The sequence below is a fragment of the Pichia membranifaciens genome (genome assembly GCF_001661235.1).
Source record: "Pichia membranifaciens NRRL Y-2026 unplaced genomic scaffold PICMEscaffold_3, whole genome shotgun sequence".
Classification (NCBI taxonomy): Eukaryota; Fungi; Ascomycota; class Pichiomycetes; order Pichiales; family Pichiaceae; genus Pichia; species Pichia membranifaciens.
Window position 1 is genome coordinate 742,549 of NW_017566984.1, and position 26,100 is coordinate 768,648.

A 26,100-nucleotide genomic window follows, 5' to 3' on the forward strand; every position below is an offset into this window, starting at 1 on the left:
AGAGAAAAAAGTTAGAACGAAAAATAAATTAATTATCATTAGTTATACATGTTAGAATTTGGTTGCTGCATTTGCATGTAATGATTTGCACTTCCGGTGGAGGTTGGAGGCATCCGCTGTTGCTGTGTGTTTTGAGGTTGGAATTGCAACTGGTGTGGTTGTTGTGGTTGTTGTGGTTGTTGTGGCTGCTGAGGTTGTTGTGTTTGTTGGAATTGTCCCGATGGCTGTGGGTTCAACGATAAGCTGGATATGCTAGGGTAAGTTTCTATGAACTTGGATATTGTTGGATCCTCCGGTGCAGGTGCCATTTGTGTGATCAGGGACTGGTAGATCTTTAAGCTGTTGTCAACGTTGGACTGGAGGCTTTGTAGTTCTAGTAGTTTCAACTTGTGTAACTCCAAGATTTGTTTCAAGTTGTTTTTAATCTGTTCGATTTTCTGGATTTTGTTTGGGAAGGAGTTGGAGAGCAAGCAGGACTCAAATTGCTGGCTTGACATGGGAGACGTTTTAACCTTCTTGTTCAAGTCCATCAATTGAGAAAGAGTCATTTCGATGTCGAAAGAGCCGTTCAATGCGCTGATCAAGTTTTCAAGATCGGAGTCGACGGTTCTGGGGATCTTTCTAACATAGTTCGTGGGGACAATACCTGCCCTACCATTCAGACACCCACGCAGCCAATCTGCGTTGATTTCCTCAACAATAGTTATTATGTCGTCTTTCTTGAACGAGAGGGTGTCTTCATCATCGGAAGACAAGTCGTACAGTGCGACGACCTTTTCTGGCTTGGAGGTGTCTTCTTCAAACTTTTTTTCCGGAGTTATGATCTGGGGCATGGAGACCTGCTGGTTGGACACTGTTCTTGAAAGCGGCTGGTTGGATTGCTGTGGAGATAAGGGTGTCACGTTGGCGTAGGCATTATTGGGCACCTGGAGGGCCGGACGAACTTGCTGCTGCTCGTGTTGCTGCTGTGGTTGTTGTTGTTGCTGAATGGGCTGCTGGAGCGGCTGTCTCGAGGGAGGATTGGCGTCCAGGAGGGAGAGCTCGATGGCCTTCTTCAATTCGAGGTCTTCGGACTCCTCTTCTGCGGGGCCGCCTGGAACACCAGCACGACCGGCGGCAGTCTTGTTCTGGCCCAGGCTGGAGGAATTGAACTTGTTCAAGCCATCGATCTCATCGACGGCCTGGTTGCAGAGGTTCGGGTACTTCAAGCGGAGGTTGCCGAAGGTGTGCTTCATGATCGACAAGCTCTCGTCGTCCTTGAAGGACTTGGACAGCTTGTAGATCTCCTTAACCACGGCGTACTTCACGGAGATGTGGATGAGGGAGTCGTCGACTATCGGAAGGAGGCTGTCGTTGACGAACTCGGAGGTGGCGATGTTTGCCTTCATCATGGCGCCGCAGTTCTGCGCCAAGAAGTCCAACATCGTGAGCGACCGGAGAAGCGTGTTTGCGTTCGAAGACTGGAGCTTGACCTTGAGGAACCGCAGCGCCTCGGTGACGTTCGAGGGCGGGTTCCGGTTGACCAGCTCGACAAGGTCAAGGAGCAACGAGTAATCGTCGTCCTGGAGGTTCGGAGACGTTATCTGGTCGATGAGCGATCCAATGGTCATCCTGCTGGGTCTGCCGGGGTTTCGGTTAGCGATGGGTCTGTGTGCTGTGTCTCTCGCCGGTGCCGCAGACCTGCAGACACTGCCAGAGGCGTGCCATGCATGTTGCAGATGGGTGTCGTTTCAAGCCACCGATCCGCCTCCCCGTCTGCTGCCAGCCGCCACGAGGCCACCGGGCCTGCCAGTCCATCCGTTACGTAAGCCTCCCTCCCCCCTCACGCAACGACACGCCGTTCTGTCGCGGTGCACGGGCCTACTTCTCCCCACTCCCTGTTCCGCCGGAACCCCTCCTCAGGCGCGCGTGCATGCCAGAAAAACCACAACCTCTGCATGAAAAATGCCGTCCCGCCGCACTCCTGCACGTCCTCCCCGGCCCGCGCCCGCCATTGGCCAGATAAGCGCGCCTTCCTGCTTCGCCCTCCCGGGGCCCAAGACCCGCACGCCAGCCGCACCCCCTGCAGCAGCGCAACAAACGGCCGCTGCACCCACACGATCTGCAGCTGCACCAGGCCTCCTCACAACCCGCCTACCAACGTTCGCTGCTAGCAGCGCCGCAGCCGCCTGCTGCATCTGTAGCGCCTGTCGTGCAGCACTGCCTCTGAGCAACCGCACTAGTGCTAGTGCAGAAGGGCCCCGGGCACTGGCTGGATCGCTGGCCGCCGTCCCCATCCGCTGACCGGTGGTGGCAGATTTGCTGGTAGACTAGTGCTGGCTGACTGATCGATAGCAATGCAGTGCAGTGAAGGATCCGTCTGTTTCTGATTCTGTTTTTCTCGCTGCTGGACTCTTGCCTGCTGCTCGCTCGGCCTATCAGGCTTATTGATTATCCGGTTATCTTGTCTGGTGTCTCATTTTTCTGTGTTTCTTGCGACACTCCTCCCTGGTCTCTGCTCTTGTGATCTTCTGGTGTGTACATCTAGCGCTACCAGTCCTGCCAACGCGTCTCTTGCACACCAACAGCACAGCGTCGTGCCTTTTTCCCACAGCACAGCACAGCACAGCAGTGCATCGCATTCCTCCTCCCGGACCCCTCGCCTTCCCTCAGACCTCCTGTCAGAAGTGCCACTGACTCACGATTTTCGCAGAACTCACGCTAGCTAGTGCACTATCCCCCACCAGCCCCGCCTCCTGCACCCCTGTCTGCACACCGAACAGGGTCGAACTACAGGAAAGAACAAGACGAACAAGACGAACGCAGCCATGCAGCACATCACCCCTCCCTCTTTCAACGCTTACTCCTCTGCGTCGGGCGCCGCCTCGTCCGCCCTGCCAGCCAAAAAGCTAAGCACATGCTCGAACTCGAGCTCGGGGACCAGCGCAAGCTCGGCAGCATCCATCCACGACCCTAAGCCTATCAAGCTGTTGAAAGATGAAATCCTCGCAGAGCTGTCCAGAAACGAAAACACGTCTTTGGACATTTTTAAGATGTTCAACAATAACAACAACCTTTTGCCAAAAAACAAGAGGATCCTGAACCTTTCCTGGAGACTCAACAGCATAACAAGGGTCAAGAACCACGCCGATGCTGCGTCTTCGGGCCAGAAGAAGTCCGCAGACGTCTCCCCAAACGCCGCTCCATCCACATCCTCCACCTCATCAATATCTTCCTCGAAAACTGTTTCAAGTAGAGCCACCAGCGTCAGCTCGAGCCCAAACAAAAAGTCCTGTTCCAACAACCTCTCTCTTCTCAACAGGTACTCCACCGATCAGTTGATCGACTTCCCAAACATCGGCTCTAATCCACTGCACTCTAACGTTGTCAAAAACAAAGCCCAGAACAAGGCAGACCAGAAACCAGAGCATAACGCGACCGCAAACCCAAACCCAAACCCAAACCCAAGCTCAAACACAAACACAAACACAAACTCCTCAGAATTTGACTACATTGAACACATCAGAAGGATATCGAAGGAGGAGTATGGAATCAACCCTGACCTGCCTTCAGATTCCGATTTTAACATGAATGTTTTCAAAGACATGGACTCTAACAACTACAACTTCAACTCCGATATCCCTTCTCCTAGTACAAGTCACTCCTTGTCCTCGAACTCTAACTCGGTGTTTTCTTTCAACCAAAACAGAATCTCCGCATCTTCTATGAAAAGGTTGCCTGTTAATACCCTGAAGCTGGGCAAAATGTCAAATCTAATGAACGAAGACTTCAACATCGAGAACTATTTCAATTTTGAGGACGGCTTGAATGACTTTGGCGACCATCCATCCAATAATCACGCCAACCATTTCCATTTCCATAATCACAGTGCCAATAATGGTCATGTCGGTGTCAACAATAATACCAACATTTCCGGCAACAATGGTCAATCTGTGGATGACGACGCCAAGAATAATTCAACTTTGGACTACAACCTGACCAACTACATTAACACATTGGAAGTCTCGCTCGACAATCAAATCCCAAAAGCAAATAATTTCGACATGAGCTCTGCTACCAGCGTCAAATCTTCGTCAACAGCGTCCAACAAAACGATACGTAACGAAGATAACTACCCTACTCCTGTCACTGTTTCAACGTCACCTTCTTTGATCCAATTCTCTAATCTCAGCAACAGCCAAAATTCTATTCCAGTGAAGTCTACGATGGCTGGTAAAAATTTCAATAACGGACATAACAGCATCAACAACTCCAATTCAGCTAACAACTCTAATTCGAAAAATAGCAACAATAGTAATAGCAGTCAACCAATTTGTGAAAACTGCTTTACAACAACAACACCCCTATGGCGTAAAACGAGTGATAACCGACTGCTGTGTAATGCTTGTGGCTTATTTTTCAAATTGCATGGTGTCATCAGACCACCAACTGTCAATCAACAATTCAAGGGGAACAACAACTCCAATTTTAATGGCAATGGCAATTCCGTTTCTACTTCCAATGTCAACATCGTCAATCCCATCGGAGACAATAGCAAACCACATAACCTTGTGAATATGCGTTCGTCTTCTTCCATCAATATTGCGTCTCCGGTCAACAGTCAGAACAGCCAAATCATCAGCTCGAACAACGCTCTTCTAACAGCAAATTCCCACAGTCATGACATCGCTGATCTCTCCTCTTCGACAAGCTCAAGTTTCAACAAGAAGAGGGGATATAACGCTATGATGCGAGAGGAAAATACAGTCGAGCTGGGAGAGCCGATGTTGAACTCGGACACACACATGGGAGAGACGTTGGCTAACGATTGGGATTGGTTGAAATTTGAATTGTGATTTACGTGTATACTCTACACTGATACAGTCAGTATTATATGCAAGAACGAAATAATAATAACGCGCAGGGCATCGGGCGTATCACCACATGAACGGGGATGTTAATAGAAAATTGAGGCTTTATAGAAATAAAACGGTTGATGGTCGGGAGTTGTGATTGTCTGGAACATACAATTCTTTTTAACTAATCTTAGTGTATCTACACTTTGCTATCCTGGAGATACAACTATATACAAATATATATATACATACCACTAATACATATATATGAACATACGGGGAAAAGCCTGGGCTTAAGTATAAGAATTACCATTCCCCATTCATTTGATGAGATCACTTCCTCAACCCCGCTACTCCAGGACAAGAACTATCCAGAGAATATTTAGATCCATCATCAACTTGTTCAGCACAGGTTACGTCTCTGACTCCTCAGCTTTTGCCCACCACACAGTGTTGGACAAATCCTCCCGCAAGACCCGAATACGGACCTCTCGTGTCACAGGTAAGCCCACTCCTAGAAACACTATGGTCAACAAATTGGGCACCAAATTGGTGTCTGAGCTAATTGAAGACGAAGGCTTGATCTCCAAAGTTGTACAGAACGAGATCGGTGGTCTTGCGGAGGGTGTCGGAGGTGCCTCTATCGTAAACGATATCAATCACCGCTCAAAAAAGAGCATTTTTAGTTTCTGGAAAAGCGGCGAAAAACCTGATTTGAGTTTGTAGAACTTCCCTCTTCCCACCAAAGGTGAATGTTATTTTAAATAGAGTCTTTAAGCCTGGATAGTCAGACAAATGGGTTTGACACTTATATAGTCAAGATTTTTGGCAAACAAACAAAAAAACGGTCGTGCCCCAGAGCACTGTTACGTAAGTAATATTTCCGTACTCCTCGTTTAACGGTTTCGTGCAACGTGTCGGTTTTCATGAATGAGAACAGGTGAAAGCAAGAGCTGATTGAATTTCCATTTCGATATCAAACACATTCCCAGAAACTATATTTCATCAGTTGATATCACATTATCAGCCATGAAAACCCTTACTTTCTTATTCCTATTGGGGTCACTACTATCAATTGTAGTTGCAGGAGCGGATTATTATCAGATACTAGGAGTTGACAAAAACGCAGATGAAAAGCAAATCAGAAACGCATACCGTCAACTAAGTAAAAAATATCACCCAGATAAAAATGCTGGTGATGAGTCTGCACAACAAAAGTTCATGGAAATCTCAAATGCGTATGATGTCTTGATGGACAATGAAAAAAGACAGATCTATGACAGATATGGAGAAGATGGACTGAAAAATGGTAAAGGCGGTGGTCAACAGGGAGGCCATAATCCATTTGCAGACTTCTTCGGTCAGCAATTTCAACAGGGCCCTCCAAGAGCTCAGGACGTGCAAACCGAAATTGAGTTCGATCTGACAGATTTTTACAATGGTAGGGATTACGACTTTGTGCTTTCGCTAATGGACATCTGTGGAGAGTGCAATGGATCTGGTTCTGCAGATGGCGTGAAGCATGAGTGTTCCACTTGTAAAGGTAGAGGAAGAGTTTTGCATGAAAGAAACTTGGGCCACGGTATGATCCAGCGAATGGAAGCCACCTGTCAAAAATGTCGAGGTAGCGGGAAGGAGATCAAACACAAATGTGGGACCTGTCATGGACAAGGTGCCCATCAGCAAGAAAAACACTTCAATCTTCACGTTCCACAAGGTGCACCAAGAAACTATGTAGAAAAGTTTGAAGGAAAAGGGCCTACGCAGCCTGGTGTCATAGCTGGTGATTTGAACGTGATCATGAAAGAAAATAAGAGCTCCAACTTAGGATATAGAAGAGTTGGAAATAATTTGTACAGAACAGAGGCATTGAGCTTCAAAGAGGCCATGTCTGGGATGTGGTCCAGGGACATTCCATTTTTTGATCTATATGATCCAAAGATCACGCTTTCTAGGGATGAGAACGTGTTTGTACAGAATGGTGAAGTGGAAATCATTAAGGGAAAAGGTATGCCGATAATGGGGGGGAATGATGAATTTGGAGATTTGTTCATAGAGTATGTGGTAATTTTACCACTAAAAGATAATAAATTGGTTAAAAATTTACACGATGAATTGTAACTTTTGTAATCCTTTTATAAAAATATACATAGAAAGAAAACAAAACATTCAGACAGACTTACATTTGGGTTTCTCTTGCGGTTTTGATGTTAGTGATTGCATCCATTCTTTGAGAACTCTCTATAAATAAGCTCTGAATGAGTGATATCATTTCATGTGTCTCCATTTCGAATAACTTGGCGTCGTAAAAAGCATCTAAAATTTCTTTCAAGTTCGACGAAAGAATCAATTTGATCTGCTGTAATTTATTATAACTTTGGATTTTTTCTACCATAAGGTTCAAACTCTTCGTTTTATTGATTGTGTTGGTAACTACAGCATTGATGATTCCGGTTAATAGCTCAGACTCATACGATGATATATCAGTTCTAGCCAACACTTTGTCACATATGCTATTGAAATACTGGAAAATCACGGTGACAAAAAAATTAGTGATTAGCTGAGTATTGTAACCAATTAGCTTGGTGAGTTTCTTGTTGACTATATCAAATTCGTTGTCAAACCTCATTAAGAATTCCTTCCCACGTTTTCTTAGTTGGAGGTCGTTGTCCAAGTTATTGTCATTCCATATAACTTCGTTGTAGTCCTCGATCACACTTGAAAGGTTTGAGTAAAGGTTTGACTTCAAAGTATTAATAAACCTGGAGCTCATTTTGAAACAAGTTGTCAAATCGACCTCATACGCATTGTAACACTCTTCAAGTATTTTGTTATAATCGTTGTAAAACAAAATCTCATTTTGATATGTCTCTGCAATATTTGATTCAACCAACATGAAATAGGAAACACACAATTTTTTAAACCCATGTTTAAATAAACCGCGTGCTTCATCAAAATGATCCTTACTCACTCCAAGTTCCTTCAAACCTTCAAGATTTTTCATATAATCACCAATAATAAGCATAACCTCGTCAACTAATTTTGAATATTTATAAGATGGAACCAACGGCCTGCTAATAAGAGGAATTTGCACATTTTTATCTTCTTCTTCTCCGTCAAGTTTGACGTCATCTTCCCAGGCGTCCCATCCATCTTCATCTTCAGTATTGTCCTGAGGCTGATCAGCGGAATTAAGGTCCAGATCCAGGTCGTTATCGTTCCAGCCTTCATCTTCATCAACCAAACTCTGTTCTATCTCGCCACTTAACTTATAACTATCATTGGCTTCTTTTTTATGTGCGTTAGCATCATTACTAGAGTTGCCGTCGTCGTCATCGTCGTCGTCATCATCCCAACCATCATTATTCTCCCATCCATCTCCCCATCCATCTTCTCCCGATTCCTTTACAGGTTCTTGTGGCTTGGTGTCCGGAACTCGAGGGGCATTTGGTACTACATCAACTTCCTTGCAAATCAAATTTGATTCTTTCAACAAATCCGCCTTTTCCTTATTCACAAGACTGATGACAAACAACTTAAGATCGTCGATAGTAAAATCTATTAGGTTATCAATCCAAGAATTAGTCAAGTCGTCGATCCAAAATTCCAGTTCACAAATCCCATCTTTGGACCATCCTGCTGATGACAATAATTTGGAAACTTTGTATAGTGCGGCAACAATTGAAACTTTACTACCTTTCTGACTCAAATGTTCATCATAATTCATTTTGTCCACAATCAATGGATAAACATTTTCTTTGGAAAATATGGTATGCTTCAACGATTTCAATATGCTCTTCCCCAATATCGTCCTGGTATTTTTCAGTTCTACCATGCTTTCGTTCTGCGCAGCCAGGCTATTCAGAAAAAGTATCAGCTGCTCAATAGATTGTGTAAAATCCAAAAGATCTGGTTTACCTGGTTTCAAAGTTAGCTCAAGTGTCTTAGGAGTTTGTTGAAAAGCAGCCGAAAACCCTTTGTTTAGTTTTTCGAGAAACTTTTGCAGCCAACTGTTAAAAAGCTTATTGAAGTTGAAGAGAGAATCTGAATCCGAGCTTGAAATACTTCGACAACATTTCAAGAATGCGAAGAAGGGTAACTCATCCACTGTATTACTGTAGTGAACATCGAGATCATCGCTTATTGTCAAAAAAACATGAAGTTTACTCTGGGCCAGGTTGACAAGTTCGAGCTTTAGCTCACTGATCTTATCATCTAGAGCACTCAACACTTTCACTGGCCCCTCATCACCAAATTGGTCAATACTTCTTTTGATTTCATCCGTTCTGGATTTGAGTTTCAGATAAGATTGTACTCTATCCTCGAATTGGGTCTGATGAGCCAATTCGTTCACCAATCCATTGACAATCCATAGCTGGTTGCACAATTCAACAAGCTCAATGTAATCCTGTTTCTTGATTTTTTGTGAGCTTATATTTTCTAGGATTTTGGAACTTGTGCTAGCCTTCTCATCTTCATTTATCGCATCCTCAGTAACCTGTTCAGCATCAGCTTCCTTCAAAAAATATCGTAGTTGCTTCAGATTATAATTCTCAAAATATTTCTCAAGATTGAAATCAATATCTTCCAGCTGTTTATCGATTGACAGTAGTCTGTCTTGTGAGTAGCTCTGATGTATATCCATTGCTTGTTTGGAGTTTGATGTCATATTCTGTCTATTCCAGCAACGTGGATCATCATTCAACACACCCTTCTAGACGTGTCAAGTCAACCTTAATGCTCTCTGGGGTTCGCTATGATCTGCCTTCAAACTCTAAGCGTGCTCTGCACACGTGACCTAAAGATTACATAATATACATTTGGACCTATAAGATACACACACATCTTGAGGGGTTACTCTCTATAGATAGGCAATGGGGAGAGAAAGGGGAAGGGGGGGCTATATCACAAGATACTGGTCCATGATAAGTTCTGCCTGTCGGAAATTCTTGTTCAGATTGTATATTGTGCACAGGTTGTGAGCAGCTTCCCTCTTGAGATCATAGGCAGGATCTTCCACTTCTATGTCCAGCACTTTTTCGTAGAATCCAATAGCAATATGGTCGAGCCCGAGAAGGTTAAAACTACGACCAAGGTTGTAATATGCTTCCATTACGTTGTATGGGTTGGATTGATCTTTGGTCTTGATATACTCTAACATGAAAGTCATTCCTTGCAAAATTTGGAAATTGGTATTGAGCGTCTTCCGTTGCACAGATCTGTGAAGATTTGCTAGGGCTAGTAGGAATAGCAAATCTGGATTATCCGGATAAGTGTGATACAACTTCAACAAATAAATCAAAGCCGAATAGTATGATTTATTTGTGAAAAGATAGGAAGCATAAATATAGTTGATCAAAAAATGGTCTTTGGTGATGTCCACGTTTTTCCTTGTGACTGTAGCCTTTCCTGCCACGTTTTCCTTACTCTCGTCCTTTAGAGAGTCAAAAGCCTTGATTTGACGAAGCATGAATTTCTGGGAGGGGGGATCAGCAAAAGACTCTTCCATTTCATAAGTTGTAACCATGCTAGCAAGGTAAAGTCGTAAAGAGTCTATTGCAAACTGATAATCATTCATCAGGTTTCTGGTTTGCATCATAATAAGTGGTGTATCCTGAGTCAGAATACCTATAGAGAGCCCAACAAGCTGAGTTGTCAACTCCTTTCCTTTGAACACATTTACTTGTTTAATGATATCCTGTATACCTATAGCATTTTCTGTATCTTTCTCAAATTCAGCAATCAACAACGCATACCTTACAAACAAGTCGTACCATTGATCATAATTTAAGCCCTTAAACTCTTTTTCAGGGTAGTCCATAGTAGAAAAGTTTTGTGATAGTATAATTTCATGCTGTAAGTACTTCATTCTTGAAAGCTTTTGATCAATACCGAGTTTTGCAGTTCTTAAACGCAATCGCATATTGAACTTTTTGGCTCTATCTGAAGAGAAGAAAAACCGATACATTGCAAAAATTTCAATCAAATCTGAAACCATTTCTATCCATATACTGACCATCGTTTTCAGTGAAGAAGATTCTGCTTCACTTAACGATTCCTTTAGGTGCAATATCTCAATTTTTTCCAAAAGCTTCAAGCACTTATCGTATATCTTTTTGACACGAATTTCAGATTTCACATTCATCGTCTGTATCTCATCTTCTGTGTAATTGACTCTTTTCTTTTCTTCTTTTTTATTGGGCCATCATCAATGATAGCCTGAGGAGTTTCAAGGTCTTCCTCATCTTCATCTTCCATGATTTCTTCAGTTTCCTTCAACAACCTGTCTGCTTCCGTATCATTCAATACCAAGTTATCCCGAGCAGTTGCTTTTTCTTTCGTACGTTGAGCCTTTGCCTCTTTATATAGATCATTGGCAGCCTCAATGTTATCCAAATAAAAGTAACATTCGGCAAGAGCAACTTTTAACTCCACATTGTCTTTGTCGTATTCCAATAGCCTTATATAGGTATCTTTGGCATTTTCGAAATCATCGGTTTCTCTCAAACACTTTGCAATTGTTACGACCAATTCTGAAGTGTTATACTCTTCATAGTAGGAAAGTGGAATCAAAAACTCTAGTGCTTCCTTATATAGTGCAAAACTTTCCAATTCCATACCAACCTTGAAAAACAAATCAGGAGTTTCCTCCAGCGGTTGCTCAAGTAGGATTGAAAAGTGACGCAGAGCCTCAGTTTCATTCTTGTTGTTTAATCTGAAGATGCCCAACTGGACCCTGATGTCAATAGGCAAGGTATAAGCCAAGCTGCCCTCATGAGATTTTAGTTTTTGAAACCTAGGATGATCAAATTTTCTCTCATCAAATTCGATGTCATTGTTCGTGTTTTCATCCCAGAAAGTCTGCCTTTCTCTTTCTTGGATCCATCTTGAGATTTGCCTCAATGCTTTAATTCCCAAAGACCATGCAGCTTTTGAAGCATATAACTCGGACAAAATGTTGAGCTCTGACCAATCAAATTGGATGTTATCTAATGTTACTTGCTCACCCTTGTCTATAAGCTTTCTAAACTTCACATTATCGTCCAAGATTTTCGTATACAAAGAGATGGCGTCATTGATTCTGTTTTCCTCTACATAAACCTTTGCCAGTTCCCTTACTATTCTTGAATCTTGGGGTAGTGCTGAACGAAGTCGAAGCAATCCTGACGATGCTCTTTTGAACTTTCCAATTTCCCTGTAGAGACAAGCACGTGAAAAAATGGCATCAAAGTCCTTCCCACCGCTTGCGGTAATAGCTCGCCTATAACAATAGATACCTTGCTTAAAGTGGCCCAACTCGACGGATATTTCGGCCACTGTTTTCCAGAAATCTACATCTTTAGGATTTAGGTGTGCGGCAAGAAGCCATATATTCGAGCATTTGTTCAAGTCGTCCTTCATTCTGTAAATTTCACCCAAAGTTTTGTAGGCACTAAAATTATTCTTATCCATTTTGATTACCTGAGAGTAGAGTTTCAGGGCATTGTCTAAGTCATTATTCACAAATGCTTCATTTGCTTTCGAAAGAAGCATTTTCACCTCGGGATCCAACTCAGTTCGCCTAATTCTTCTTCTCAGTGCTGCCAAGCCACCCCTCTTTTTTGTTTTTTTGGAGCTTTTTTTGACTTTAAAGTTCGTAGCTTCCCTCAAGGCATTACGGAACATGAACTCTTCGTCAGAGTCATTGTCACTGATCATTTCATCTTCTTGTTCATCCTCATTGAAGCCTAATTCAGCTAGCGTCTTGAATCGGTTCTCCTTACTATTAGAAGAGTCCTCATAATCTGACTCATCTGAAGCATCTTCACTGTTTATATCGTTGCTTTCATAGTCTTCTTCGTCGTTGTAATCACCTGCTATAGAATCTTCTGCTCCATCGTCCGAAAACTCCAGTGCTTCTTCGTTATAGTTATCGTCATCGTCTAACAGCTGTCGTAGTTGATCCTTGGAGAAATCATCTAAATCAATATCAGCTTCTATATCCTCTGAGACGTGCTTTGGGCTTGTCATCCTGTTTGGTGCTGGGCCCTCAAGGAAGCTAATTGGCTTTGATTTCTAGTTCAGCAAGACACCAAAACAACTGCATCAATAAAACACCAAACATGTTTATCTCCTCGCCTTCCTCCCCGGTTCGAACGCAGAACAGCGCCCAGGCCGAAAATCCACGCTTCGCAAAGGCAAAAGCGGTCCGAGATTTATTAAGTTGATTGTCATTGCATTGTGGAGAATTAAGGTGTTTGAAACAGAAATTAGTGGCTATTCCATAGAACGATACTGTAGCAAAGTCACAAAAATGGTAAGTAGCAGATTCAAGGCATGGATTAGGAATTCCCGCAAAAGACAGTTTACTAACATCAAACCCACAATGATATACAGTTTGGAGGATTTCAAGGGTTCTCCGGTCAACCTAACCAGTTTTTCCCACAGATGGTTCCAATTCCACAATCATTTGAAGATTTCTTCAGATGCTACCCGATTTCAATGATGAAAGATGCCGGCAATAAAGATGTGGCAAATTACGGTGGTAAAATTTTCCTACCACAATCAGCCTTGCATAAACTTACCATGTTGAACATAAGATACCCAATGCTTTTCAAGATTTCAACCACAAGCACAGACAAAAGCACACACAGTGGTGTTCTCGAATTTACAGCAGATGAAGGAAGATGCTATTTACCTGAGTGGATGATGGACACCCTTAAAATAAATGCAGGCACGGTTGTGAAGATCGAAACAGCAGACTTGCCCCAGGGAAACTTTGTAAAACTTGAGCCCCAATCAACTGATTTCCTAGAGATAACGGATCCAAAAGCAGTACTCGAAAATGCATTAAGGAATTTCACGACATTGACCGTTGGGGATGTTATAGAATTGAATTACAACAGTCACATCTACCAAATCAAAATATTAGAAGTCAAGCCAGAATCGTCTTCGGGTGGTATCTGTGTTATTGAAACAGATTTGGTTACAGAATTTGCGCCACCTGTGGGATATGTTGAACCTGATTATGAAAAGTTGAAGGAAGAGAATGAAAAAAAGAAGAGAGAAGCGGCTATATCTGCGCCATCATTGAAGGGCAAAGGATCCATGGCTAGACAAATAAATTATGGTGGATTATTGCAGGAAGCAGCAGATGAAGCGACGATAAAGTTCAAGGGAGATGGTTTCAAGCTTTCGGGTAAAAAATCCACGAAACCGAAATCAGATGCTGAAAAAAACGAGACTGAAGACCTTGATCTATCTGGACCAGTTAGACCGCTAGAGTTGCCAGAAGGTTATTTGTTTTTCGGATTCCCGGTAACGCCTTATATGGACGAATTTGAAGCTGCTGAGAAAGAGCAGCAAGACCAAGCTAAAGAAGGGGAGGCTGTCTTCTATGGTGAAGGGCATACATTGAGAGCTAACAAAAAGCGAAAAGACAAGAACAAATCGCATATACCTATCAAGAACAAGGTTCGTTCTCCTGAGGCAATAATCATTGATTCTGACTAATTTCGTCTTTTCTTCCATTCATATCTCTATTCTAAACGTATATTTCTGGATATATAATGATACAAATTAATAAAAGTACAAAAATTTAAGTTACACGTATTGACTTTTCATAATACTATAAGCTATGTAGTCTGAGGAGGACAATTTGCGTTCATTGAGTTGGTCAGTAACATTGCTGTCGTAGTCTACCAACTGGACATCTCTCAAAAGACTCGAGATTTTCCGCAGGTTCAATGCATCCCAATAATCCGCAGTTACAGAAAAGTCATGAGTAGCAGCAAGAGCGGCTGCTGCAGGTGATTTGAATTCAACTTGGGCATAATGATAGTTGTTAGCTTTGTTAGTTTCCGTTACCGAAACCTTGACAACTGTACCAAAAACTCCCATCAATTTCATTATCAGAGACTTGTCAAATTCTACTCCTTTCCTATTTTTCCATTTTATCAGTGTAAGCGTAGGAAAAATGCTTCTTTTTGTGTATTTACTGTGTTGCCCATCCGGAAATTTTTGAAACTTGGAGATTCCTCTTGACTGTTTCTTCACGTAATCATCGTACCATTCAGAAAGCTCATCAATCTTCCGTCTCTTGGTCGCTTCCAGCTCAACCTCTGATCGATGCTGGTTTTCCTTGTTTTTCAATTCAGTCCGAAACCTAGATGCTTGGAAGCTTTTGTTAACTTTGTTCACTTTCTCCTCGGAGTTCAAAACTTTGGCTTGGTCCAGCAAATATTTATCATACTGTCCCTTCAGATCTAGATCAGATAACACATTATAGCTGACAACTACCTCTCTGAACGTTTCATCTGCATTTATTGTTTTATTTTTGTCAGGATGAACCACTAATGCTCTCATTCGATAAGCCCTTCGGATGTCAGATTGAGTGGCATTTTTTTCAATTTCCAATATCTCATACGCTGTTCTCCGCCTCGATATCAGCCACTCGTAGTCTTTCTTAGAAGATCTTTCCATTGGGCCCTCTCAGTCTGGATGGCTAAACACATACTCCTGCTAGCAACATCTAAAAAATGCATATGGGTGTAAAGTAAGAGAAACCCTGTCTCCGAAGAAAGGTCGGCAAGAGGATTTTTTTCTCGCACTTCTCCTCCACGATGAGATTTGTTTTTTATATCAAGTGTATGTACGCTGTATGTATCTGTATCATCTTCCTTCCCTTTCTTCCTCTAATGTGGTTATTCTGGACTATTTTCGCTTGAGCATCTGAACCAATGTCGCCGATGGATTACTGAGCATATTCAATACTCTAATAGCATGCATCAGATATGCTGTAGCCGTCAGTAGACGCTGCACTTGTATTTTTTCCAGGAAAAAGGATCGCCGAAAAGATTGTTTATGATGAAAATTTTCTCAGCTCACTCTGATCTGTACTGAAGACACAACTGTTTCCAACATTCATCAAATTTACTGATAACAATCTTTCCTGCTGCTTTCCTTTTTCCACAATTTTCGTTAATTTTTTCTATTTTCTGTGGGAGTAGACTGATAAGTGGTTGAAGATGGTTTCCCTCTTAGCCTTCGCCCCTAGTAATTTGATTTGAAGTTAGGATAGCCCTAAAGTAATTTTGTTGAGGACGGCGCATTCTTTGGGATCATCTGTATACGCCTGACTCCGCAATAAAAAAGAATGCAATTTTGTGGTAGGGTGAAACCCATAAACAAAACAATTATTCTGGAACATGGCTGTCAAGTAGTACGCAACTGTAGTCTCTAGCCTGACGATTGTTAACAGAATTTAGACAATTCTAAGGAGCAGATTATTGTTCTTATACTAACCTCAAAGACGACATTTCTTATAGCCAAAGTCACCCCGGTAATGAAGGGATAACAATTCATAAATGAAGAGGCTGAAATGGTGGTCAGTTGCAGGTAAAATTTTGTAAGAAACTACAGTCTGGCATAAGCCAAAGATCGGAAAGCTACCTTTTAACTGGTTTTGGCGTCAAAAAATATTTGCCTCTTATGATGGAGTATTGATTGCAGTTGAAGAAGTGTACCACGCTGCATATATAATCTTACGCTATGTTTTGACAGTATTTGGAGAGTCAATACAATGTCTTACACACTCACATCATTCTCAATCAACACAATAAATACCGCCATCGACCACCTAGCAAACACCAAAGCTATCTTCATTTAATAATTATTTAGACTTACTGAATGATAGAAAGGAGTCGTCTCTTGAAACTTGATACTGAAAATCCGGCTGGAACGCCTTATACAAGGAGTCTGAATCACTTTTCTTGAAATTGGCTTCTGCCTCGGCGTCGTCCATCAATTTCTTTGAAATTCCATGGTTGGCTGCAGAATTCACCAACAACTGTATTTTACAAGACTTCTCTAGTAAGAGAAATAAATAAGCTGCTTCATCCACGGTGCTACCTATAGTAATTAAGCCATGGTTCTGTAAAATCAAAGCACGTCCATTTTCTCCCAACCGCTCGAAGATGCTTCTTCCTATGTCCTCCAAGCCTGAAACATTTTTTGGAGCTTCATAAAAGTTATGAACCCTATAGAAGAAACAAACATCCTGGTTTATCATTTCTAGTTTTTTACCAAAACAAGAATAAGCTTTACCATAAGGTGAATGGTTATGACAGATGACTTTTGCATTTCTCAATTTGTGTACCACAGCTAAAATTTGACAAGCTGGTTTGCTGATTCTACCACTTGGGTTTCCGCCAATAGCATCTCCATTTTCATTGTAAAGCACTAAATCCGAAGCTTTGATCATTGAATAGTGAAGTCCTAAAGGGTTGATCCAGAAGGCATTATTGTCAACTGGATCTTTCACCGATATATGTCCACTAAGCCCTTCTGAAATATCTTTTGAGCCTAACACTCTGAATGCACCAGCCATATGCTCAAGGATCCATTCACGCTCCCGATAAGAGTTGTCGAACTTGGGAGCATCAAGAAAATCTTCGTCTACCGAAAATGTGCTGAACGGATCTGCCATCTGTTCTCTTCTTTATTCCAGCGCAGGATGTTGGAGTAAGAATTTTTTTTGTTGATTCAATTGCTGAGGCAAAAGTAAAGAATGCAAAGTAGAGAATTTGCTACAGTTCTTATACCATGATTTACATTAGTAATCATTAATAGTCGTATGAGCTGTTTGAAATATCTGCCATACGCGCGCAGATCTTTCGTTATCGGAGTTGCATCGCATTTTTCTCCGAGACTTGGAGACTACTCCACATCTTGTAATCACTTTTCAATTGCGGTAATCATTTGAATTTAGTATTGTAGTTTAATAGTTGTTGAGTTTATTTATGCCTGATTGAATATTCAGTCTTAGTAGTATATATTATCTTATGTTTGTTGCTCATGTTATATAGAACATAATCAACTTACCAATCAGTACTTCTAAACATGGATACAAAAGATAAACCTGTTGTAATCTAGCTATTCTATTATGAATATCCATTGTATATGTTCACTTTTTCTTATGTTTGTTGCTTATTAATTTATAACTAATATAACTAGCCTACAAACTAATATTCTCAAACATAAATACAAGGGACAAACCTCTTGTATTTATACACTTACACCTTCGGTTAAACTTGCCATTATTCATTTATCATGGCGGCTAACTTTCCAGTTTTAGATTACTTAAGATGCCTTATCATGATAAGACTCTTATCTCTTATCACTCGATCATGATTGGCTTCGGCATCTTATCTCAACAAAACCCCTTGTGCTAACGCTCATTGCAAGGATTAATTTGTTGAGAGAAAATGCCGAAGCCAATAGGGATCGAGAGATAAAAGATAGGAATATTATTATGACAAGGCATCTTATCTCAACATCTAATTTTAAAGCTAGCTTTGTTATTTTTGGACCTTTCTTTTGGACGGGTTCTGTCGATGCATTATCTTCAGCAATAAGCTGATACTCTTCTTTGTACCAAGGTGCTTGATTTATACCTAACATGCGTTTGAATTTTTCGAATATTGCTCGCGGGTTAATGGTCTAGTGGTATGATTCCTGCTTTGGGAGCAGGAGGCCCTGGGTTCAATTCCCAGTTGACCCCGACTGATTTTAATTTTTTTTTGTCTTCTAAAGAAGACATCGAGCGACAGGAAATTAGGTTGCCCGATTGGGTTGATAAAGGAAAACGTGCACACACGTGCGCTATCAATACAAGAGTAGCACGCAAGATGCCGAACCCAACTCACCGTCCGAAGCCTTTAAATGTGGAGAACTTTCCCGTTACTTAAGTTTTCTTCAGAGATTCCTCCGACGTTCTTGCACATCTTTTATCTCTCTGGAGTTCTTTCTCATCAGACGAAATACATCAGGAACACGCAAAAATGGATAACGTTCACGAGCACAAATCATATGGTCAACAATTCAGAGAAGACTTGAGCGCTGAAGGATGGAAGAAGAGCGTTGGTCCTCTTTTCCCTTCTGCCTCAGACGTGAAGGAAGAAGGTAAAATCATTTTCAACGTTCTTTGTAAGGGCCCTTATCACATTGGTAAATTTATCACCTCTAAGCACGAATAGGTTGATCAATCCCAATAAATCAAATATATAATACACCTTCTCTTTTTTTGCTATTCTACACTGTATAACCTGAGATTACAATAAAAATTAATCAAACCGCTATACGCATTAATACGTTCTAATGAGGAATCAAAACTGGTGATCACAATGCCCTTTGGCCGATGAACCGCTTGTGCCAAATAGTTTCTTCCAATCTACTAGTAGTTGATCGCTGAAGTAAGATTCCTGGTCGTTTTCAGTGTTTAAAAAGTTGATGAAATCGAAAAAATCATGCTCGGTTGGTAGTAGTGACACATTGTTTTTACTTGAGCAGTCCTGTGAGTCTTCTGCTTTCAGATAGTCTTCTTGCTCCTTGAAAAGTGCCTGAACTTGAGAGTCTAAAGATGTCGAATTGATCATATCAAGCGTATTTGGGGTCCCATTCAGCTTGAAGTATCGTAGAAGAATTGTGATATTATTGCTGAAGTCACGCATGGTACCTACTGCTCCCGGCCCATAACAGTCGTTGATCTCTCGTATTTCCTTAATCGATTTCAAAATCAGCTTCATATCGATATCAAAGTTTTTCGACAAAATTTCAGTGAAAATATTGTAGTTTTCACAGTGCTTCTCTTTAGGTTTCTCTTTTATTAGTGTGTATCCCAACAATAGTATCATGAGGGCATTGTAAGAGTAAAAAAAGTCGTAGTGAAGTAGTCCATTACAGTATCCCGAATTCACAGAAAAGCTGATGACTTCCATCAACTGAATAGCTGAGTAAACTCCACTGCACAAGGTATCAATAATCCCACTCGAAGGATCAAAAGATCTTTGCGGGTTGAGAGCGTATGCAATCAAATAAGGAGCTATAAGCGATAGTGAGCAATAATGATACTGTAGATGGAGTTTTATCTGATACCTCTTCGGGTTGGGCCTCTTATAGTACTTCAACGAGTATCCTAGTCCGCTTTCCCATATTCTTAGAGAATTGTTTATTTTGATGATATTTCTGAGATTTTCTTTACACCATGGATTTCTGCTTTTGGCTAAATACTCTCTATTCTTCAAAGTATTGAACATAATCTTGAAAAGTTCAATGGATTTTGTGTAGGCATCTCTAAACAACTTATCGTGCACATGCTCAAGCGTAGGTAAATCAAGATCTACCTCATATAAAGTTATGTTAGGAAGTCGTCCTTTTATTGCGCAGTTGTTCATATGCAGCTTGAAGCTTGACCACCATACAACCTTGATGTCTTCTCTCTCTGATTCATCAAATTTGGAAAGTACAGCACTTCTATTATATCCCATCCCAAAACACTTCAGACAACAGTTACTCAACAAGTGCCACGCAGAGTCTGTATTTTTTAGGGTAGAATTATACAAACTCAACAAATATAACATCCTCACACAGTGAATGTTATTTGAATAGAAACACCCAGAGAGGCACACGTTGATTATCTCTGAGTACTTGCTGATTGTTGAGTTGGAGACAATGTTGGCCTGGGAGGGATCATCAACTTGCAAAAGTTTTGTTAAATAGCAGTTTCTTCCTAGAATCCAAACAAGGTAGATTGCACAAATCTCCTCGTTACAGAACTCTTCATTTGCCTGCAAATACTTGTCCGCTAAACACTGCAGAAAACGATTATGGCGTTGTCTAAACTTCTTCTCATTGAATATAAAATAGCTTTCATGGAGTCTACTGAAGAACACGTTCGTGTACATCTCACATTCTTGATGGGGTATTAAATTTAGCAGCAAAGAGTTGTGAATATCACTACCATTGATCAATAATGGAGGGCTAGAGGGCAGCTGGTGCCCACTGACAACCATGTTTTCAAGAAACTTCAGCTTACTGGCAGAATCTACCTTGCCAACCTTCAATAAGGCGTTGAACAACCTATCTGCGCCGCCTAAACCGATCTGGGCTTCACTTGGATTATCATAATTTGCCTGGCTCACAATTCCTCGTTGTTCTTCTTCTCCGACTTCTGAAAAGTTGGTCCCGTTCTCTTCCTCATCTTCATCACTCTCATCATAGTCGTCATTCCCGTTACAGCTATCTTCGATGGCCTCGCCAAGTAGTTCTCCCGGTTCATATTTCGGTAGTTTCACAAATAGAGCCTTAGCGATGCTCTTGATATGCTCCAGATTGCTAGGATCGCTTTCCGGAAACATAGCCTTGATAATCAGCGTCAGACATTTGAGCTGTTCTAGCGTTGTCTCACTCACGGAAATGTAAGATCGTTTTTTCCTGCTGATCTCCGTTACACACTCTGCGCCAACTTTGACACACTCTTCGCATGGCGTATTGTTATCAAACTTTCTTGCACCGTCCTGGTATCTCTTGCAGGCACGTTTCCTCAACTTGCACCGGTCGCAGCTGTAAAGTGCTCTTTTTCTTTTGCTGATCGGAATATGCTCTCTTTTTCTTGGCATATTATTTCTTCAAGCTTAATTTTACTCTTTAATCTTGTGCTTTGCCACTCTGAAGAAGAGGGGAAACCAACAATCCACCAGTTCATGATACAGTGGTGCATTTCTGCGCATAAGAATCCAGATTGTCAAAAGAATATGTTTCTGTCTTGTCGCCAAACCGGCAGGCCACTTCCGTTAGCCGCTTTTCCCGATAGAGAATCTCGACCGATAAGCTGCGGCAACAGCGGCCGGAAGCACAGCATCCGTTCGCGGATAAATCTGCGGCTGTAGGGGAGAAATCCCGAGGAAGATTGCGGATACTGTGTTTCCACGGGCCGCTAATCGGTATCGGTGATGCCTGTGACGGAAACGGTTGTGCCACGCCTGCGCCAGGACCCAGGACCACCAGCTTGCAGAGTGAATAAGTAGAGGGTGTAAGTGATCAACTGGTTCTGCACTTGCTCTGCTTCCCTTTGGCGAAAGAAGAAAAATGTTTGATTCACTTTAGGCATACTCCAACTACGAGAAATGGAAGCGCCAACAAACTCGAGAAGGTCTACTGTTTACTCCACAAAAGGTATTGTGTCCTCGACACAACCTCTGGCAAACGCTGCAGGAATCCGTATCCTTGAGAAGGGTGGAAACTGTGTAGATGCTTGCGTGGCAATCTCAGCGTGCTTGGCCGTCTTGGAACCAGCTTCAACAGGTATCGGTGGTGACTGCTTTGCATTGTTCTACAAGGCAAGTGAGAAAAAAGTTCACGGTATCAACGGTTGTGGCCGCTCAGCAGCAGAATTGAGCATTGATTGGTTGAAGGAAAATTATCCGGATGAAATCCAGCCAAATCACAGATTGAAGGCGGATTCCGTGTTCAAAGTTACTGTTCCAGGAGCCATTGCAGGCTGGGTCGACTCAATTGAAAAATGGGGTAGCGGCAAGGTGACTTTGGCTGAAATTTTGGAACCAGCTATAGATTTGTGTGAAAACGGTTATATTGTTTCCCAAATCAGTGCACATCTCTGGACACTCAGCGAATCAAAGTTGCTAAGAGAAAACAAAAAGGACAAGAACTTAAAGTTATTCCTGCCAAATGAATCGGTCTCAAAGGCTCCAAAGAAAGGCCAATTCATGCAAAATTCTGATCTTGCAAAAACATTGAAGCTCATTGCCCAACACGGTAAAGACGGGTTTTACAAAGGTGTTGTTGCTGACGCCATCGTGAAAGAGTTGAGCAAAAGAAATCATGTTTTAAGTAAGAAAGATTTGGAAACACATTTTTCTACATTTGTTGAACCTATCAATTACGAATTCCTTGACCACAAATTATGGGAAATCCCTCCGAATGGATCAGGTATCATTGCATTGATGGCCCTTGGTTTGATCAAAAACTTGGATAAATCTGGGGCTATTAAATTAGCAGATTTGGAGCATAACTCTGCAGAATACTTGCACTTGATTATTGAGTGCCTCAAAATAAGTTTCAAGGAATCGGAGGAATATGTTAGTGACTATGACCACTACAAAGCTAAGACTGGAGTTGACCACAACAATGTTGTTGATACCATACTTGGTGATGAATATCTTTCTGGCAGGGCAAATGAATTTAAGAAGGACGAGGTCATCGAAAATAATAAGCTTGTTATTCCTAATCCGATGTTCAAATCAGACACTGTTTATTTCACAGCTTCTGATAGCGAGGGAAATGCCTGCTCATTCATTAATTCCTTATACGAGGGCTTTGGCAGTGGTATCATAGTTCCTGATTACGGTTTCATCCTTCAAAACAGAGGTGGTAATTTCAGCTTGAACCCAAAGGCTAAAAACTCGTTGGAAGGCGGTAAACGTCCATACCACACTATCATTCCTGGTATGATCACCAAACCAAGTACCCAATCTGGCGATGAAGAACTATATGCTTCATATGGTATTATGGGTGGATACAATCAACCTCAAGCACATATCCAAGTTTACTTAAACATGTTACATTTTGGCATGGACCCTCAAGAAGCTCTCGATGCACCTAGAATCTCCTTGTTTGCCCATCCTGAAATGAAACATACAGATAAAGGATATGGGGCTGATGGACCTGCCAGTAACGATGTTACTTGTATAGGCATTGAACCTGGTATTGATATAGCTGTTGTTGAAAAGTTGAGAAAGCTGGGACACTCAGTGGAGGTTATTAGTGGCGATGATAGAAAGCTATTTGGAAGAGGACAAATCATCAGAAAAGAATCAGGACCAGATTCCAAGCATTTAGTGTATGCTGCTGGTAGTGACCTAAGAGGTGATGGTGCTTCTGTTCCGCTTGTTTAGTTTGAATCTACATAGACTTTAACAGATTCTAAAATGTACTATTTTGCTTAATTGTGCTTATCGTTTATGGACCGAGTTTTTCCCTAACTGAATCAGAGAGTAAATAGATAAGTTTAGTGCTCAAAGAGTTGTTTTTTGTCTCCACATTCTGCGCAATCTTTTTAACTAGCAGTTGACGTTACTTTGTCTTGATCACTGTACATGTAAACGTGAAATATGGAACAATAATTAGCTTATAAAATAGAAAATAAAAAGATAAAAAACATTTCTTGCAGAAAGGGTAAAATGGTGCATTAATATGCGTATCTGAAGTTTAAGTTTTCACGATCAGTTAAGTCCAACAGCAAAACATCTTTGTTCTTTTCTTCCTCAGTATATCCTTCTGTAAGTCTATCACGACGCTTGTTTTCATGTCTAACAACAAACCTTAGACAAATGGATAGAACACAAGCTAAGGATAAAAACACCAACAAGACGATTTTTGCAGGAACATACTCCGGGGCATCCTTAGCCTGGAACAATTGTGGACCAATCAAATTACCAATACAGAATGCCATCAAAGTCATTGCATTTCTTGCATTTCTTTTTGTGTAGCCTGCAGTGTTTGCTGCGTTCCACGAATAAACTTGAGCAATAATAGCACTGTTGAAGTTTAGCAAGTAAACCCCGAACAATTTACCCACTTTGTAGCTGTTAGGAAGTCCAATGAATAGTGCAGCACCTAAGATAGTTGGCACCGTGACACATGCCATAACTATTGAACGTTCTCCAACATAACTTGTAAGATAACAACACAAAAATGTAGATATGATGGCCACAAAACCCAATGGAAGTTGAACAAGTGCAGATATCTTTGATGAGAAACCAAAAGTTTTCATAATTTGGGAGGAGAAGGTACTCAATCCACCACTGTCTGTTAAGGAGAAAACAATAATGAAGAAAATAATCCAAGTTTCTTTTTCCATCAACATTTCTTTAACTTGGTGGAATTTGTATGTTTTGTTTTCAAAACCTGTTCTATTTTCCTTTATATGTTGCATAACTTCCTCCTTTTCTTCATCATTCAAGAATCTGCATTTTAATGGACTTTCAGGCAAAAAGACAAATGTCAAAACTCCAACAACAAAAGTGAGAATACCCATAAACATGAACATAATTTGCCAACTTTCTATAGTGGTATTATGAACATGTTGGAATCCAAACGACATTAAAGATCCCACAATTGTAGCCAAACCAACTTGCATGTACCAGAAAAAGGTTCTCCGAGATTGCTCAGGTTTTGTCCACCATTTGCCTCCAATAATGACAAGACAAGCAGGAACAGAAGCTTCAAAAATACCCAATAGCACTCTAATCACCATCAAGCTGGCATATGTCTTTGTGACTGCATGGCACGCCACCACTACTCCCCAACAGCAAATATTGAGACCCAGAAACTTTCCGACATGCACCTTTTGAATTAGGTATGCAGCAAGTGGCTCAGTAGCCAAATAAGAGACGTAGAAAATCGTACCAAGGTTCGAGAATTCATTTCCCTTCAAGTTTTTCTTGAGACCCATGATTGCAGCATAGTTAATTAGGGTCTTATCCAAAAATTGCAAAAAGTAGATTGCCATAAAGAATGGCATAACCATAAGATCGACTTTCCATTTGAGTTTGGAAGACAACTTATGAGACTTGATAATAGATACCTGATCATTTTCAGCTGAATCTAGATTGCTCATCGACGCATCGGTCACAGTGATTCCATAATCTTGCTTAACATCAGCAGCACCTTCGCTAGAGTCAATCTTGTTGTGCATTTTACAGTTGATTTGTCTTACCAAGGCATTTTCAAAGCCAGCTGTCTGTGAATTCAAACTCTCGTAGCAGCTGCATGAGAATGTTGACCTTAAATAAGGTCCGAAGAATCCCAAGAAAGCTACGCTCTTCGAAGCGGTTGCCGACCTTCCGCTGGAACTGCAGCCGATAAGAAAACGATTGGCACAGCCGTGTATTTAGTTTTTCTCGCTATCGGCGCTATTGTTTTAACCGCCAACTTTTTTCCCGACGACAGCAACAGGGATTCGCAGAATAGGATGTAGGACTTCCACTTTCTCCCGCTGTAATCTTTGATAGCTTCATCTGAGAGCCGGATGTTCCTTTCCCACAAAACGTGGTATCAAAATTCGGACTTTATCTGACAACTGGCGGGGTCAGAAAGGAGTAGTCTTGCAGCGGGAATTCATGAACGGCCCGTCTCCTTATCCGCCGCATTGACGCTTGTAGGGGGTGTCCCCCGCTGGTCGCCCGATAAACCCTCTCTCCACTCCATGTGAGACACGTCTATGTCAAACTATGACCCCTATCGTGTGTGACGCACAGAAACTTTTTCTCCTTTCCCAGCGATAAACTCTGGGGCTGGTCTCGTTTCAACTATTTCCTCTTCTACTGCACCAATACACCGCTCGATAAGAGATCTGGTTTCGGGGTTTATCAGAATGTGCAGCACTCCTGACTGACACAGTAGAGTTTTGTAGGATGTCGTACTTCCA

At 41.6% G+C, this 26,100-nt stretch overlaps 14 protein-coding genes and 1 non-coding gene across 15 annotated transcripts; 6 read left to right on the forward strand and 9 right to left on the reverse strand.

Annotated features, from left to right (window-relative positions):
• Positions 1-38: 38 nt before the first annotated feature.
• Positions 39-1,610, reverse strand: PICMEDRAFT_72617 (hypothetical protein; the record flags this gene model as incomplete). The annotated part of the gene is made up of 1 exon (XM_019164250.1): positions 39-1,610. One exon carries the CDS (start codon positions 1,608-1,610, stop codon positions 39-41), a length of 1,572 nt encoding a protein of 523 aa, XP_019017672.1.
• A 71-nt stretch (positions 1,611-1,681) lies between these two features.
• Positions 1,682-2,357, reverse strand: PICMEDRAFT_131883 (hypothetical protein). The gene has a single exon (XM_019160025.1). The coding sequence runs from the start codon at positions 2,274-2,276 to the stop codon at positions 1,899-1,901; it is 378 nt and encodes a 125-aa protein (XP_019017673.1). The 5' UTR covers positions 2,277-2,357; the 3' UTR covers positions 1,682-1,898.
• Positions 2,358-2,714, reverse strand: PICMEDRAFT_131882 (hypothetical protein). Its single transcript, XM_019160024.1, has one exon. It carries the CDS (start codon positions 2,619-2,621, stop codon positions 2,439-2,441), a length of 183 nt encoding a protein of 60 aa, XP_019017674.1. The 5' UTR covers positions 2,622-2,714; the 3' UTR covers positions 2,358-2,438.
• A 1,593-nt stretch (positions 2,715-4,307) lies between these two features.
• PICMEDRAFT_25626 (hypothetical protein) lies at positions 4,308-4,487 on the forward strand (the record flags this gene model as incomplete). Its single annotated transcript, XM_019162406.1, has 1 exon — positions 4,308-4,487. A coding segment is annotated over one exon (180 nt), but the record flags the coding sequence as incomplete, so codon positions are not given.
• Positions 4,488-5,162: 675 nt separating this feature from the next.
• Positions 5,163-5,561, forward strand: PICMEDRAFT_72619 (hypothetical protein; the record flags this gene model as incomplete). Its single annotated transcript, XM_019164251.1, has 1 exon — positions 5,163-5,561. One exon carries the CDS (start codon positions 5,163-5,165, stop codon positions 5,559-5,561), a length of 399 nt encoding a protein of 132 aa, XP_019017676.1.
• Positions 5,562-5,864: 303 nt separating this feature from the next.
• PICMEDRAFT_72620 (hypothetical protein) lies at positions 5,865-6,956 on the forward strand (the record flags this gene model as incomplete). Its single annotated transcript, XM_019164252.1, has 1 exon — positions 5,865-6,956. One exon carries the CDS (start codon positions 5,865-5,867, stop codon positions 6,954-6,956), a length of 1,092 nt encoding a protein of 363 aa, XP_019017677.1.
• Positions 6,784-9,503, reverse strand: PICMEDRAFT_16424 (hypothetical protein). The gene has a single exon (XM_019161201.1). The coding sequence runs from the start codon at positions 9,478-9,480 to the stop codon at positions 7,015-7,017; it is 2,466 nt and encodes an 821-aa protein (XP_019017678.1). The 5' UTR covers positions 9,481-9,503; the 3' UTR covers positions 6,784-7,014.
• Positions 9,504-9,600: 97 nt separating this feature from the next.
• On the reverse strand, positions 9,601-12,959 carry PICMEDRAFT_16426 (hypothetical protein). Its single transcript, XM_019161202.1, has 2 exons — positions 11,119-12,959; positions 9,601-11,011 (listed from the first exon to the last, which is right to left on the reverse strand). Exons 1-2 carry the CDS (start codon positions 12,843-12,845, stop codon positions 9,736-9,738), a joined length of 3,003 nt encoding a protein of 1,000 aa, XP_019017679.1. The 5' UTR covers positions 12,846-12,959; the 3' UTR covers positions 9,601-9,735.
• Positions 12,960-13,101: 142 nt separating this feature from the next.
• On the forward strand, positions 13,102-14,421 carry PICMEDRAFT_42887 (hypothetical protein). The gene is made up of 2 exons (XM_019163118.1): positions 13,102-13,131; positions 13,212-14,421. Exons 1-2 carry the CDS (start codon positions 13,129-13,131, stop codon positions 14,325-14,327), a joined length of 1,119 nt encoding a protein of 372 aa, XP_019017680.1. The 5' UTR covers positions 13,102-13,128; the 3' UTR covers positions 14,328-14,421.
• On the reverse strand, positions 14,418-15,319 carry PICMEDRAFT_77607 (hypothetical protein; the record flags this gene model as incomplete). Its single annotated transcript, XM_019164956.1, has 1 exon — positions 14,418-15,319. The coding sequence occupies exon 1, from the start codon at positions 15,294-15,296 to the stop codon at positions 14,418-14,420; it is 879 nt and encodes a 292-aa protein (XP_019017681.1). The 5' UTR covers positions 15,297-15,319.
• Positions 15,320-16,199: 880 nt separating this feature from the next.
• PICMEDRAFT_77608 (hypothetical protein) lies at positions 16,200-17,399 on the reverse strand. Its single transcript, XM_019164957.1, has one exon. The coding sequence runs from the start codon at positions 17,299-17,301 to the stop codon at positions 16,486-16,488; it is 816 nt and encodes a 271-aa protein (XP_019017682.1). The 5' UTR covers positions 17,302-17,399; the 3' UTR covers positions 16,200-16,485.
• A 904-nt stretch (positions 17,400-18,303) lies between these two features.
• PICMEDRAFT_t80 lies at positions 18,304-18,375 on the forward strand. The gene has a single exon. It is a non-coding gene; the product is annotated as a tRNA-Pro (tRNA).
• Positions 18,376-18,979: 604 nt separating this feature from the next.
• Positions 18,980-21,271, reverse strand: PICMEDRAFT_72627 (hypothetical protein; the record flags this gene model as incomplete). Its single annotated transcript, XM_019164253.1, has 1 exon — positions 18,980-21,271. One exon carries the CDS (start codon positions 21,269-21,271, stop codon positions 18,980-18,982), a length of 2,292 nt encoding a protein of 763 aa, XP_019017683.1.
• Positions 21,272-21,677: 406 nt separating this feature from the next.
• On the forward strand, positions 21,678-23,623 carry PICMEDRAFT_16430 (hypothetical protein). The gene has a single exon (XM_019161203.1). The coding sequence runs from the start codon at positions 21,779-21,781 to the stop codon at positions 23,564-23,566; it is 1,788 nt and encodes a 595-aa protein (XP_019017684.1). The 5' UTR covers positions 21,678-21,778; the 3' UTR covers positions 23,567-23,623.
• A 236-nt stretch (positions 23,624-23,859) lies between these two features.
• Positions 23,860-25,290, reverse strand: PICMEDRAFT_32836 (hypothetical protein; the record flags this gene model as incomplete). The annotated part of the gene is made up of 1 exon (XM_019162787.1): positions 23,860-25,290. The coding sequence occupies one exon, from the start codon at positions 25,288-25,290 to the stop codon at positions 23,860-23,862; it is 1,431 nt and encodes a 476-aa protein (XP_019017685.1).
• Between the last annotated feature and the right edge of the window lie 810 nt (positions 25,291-26,100).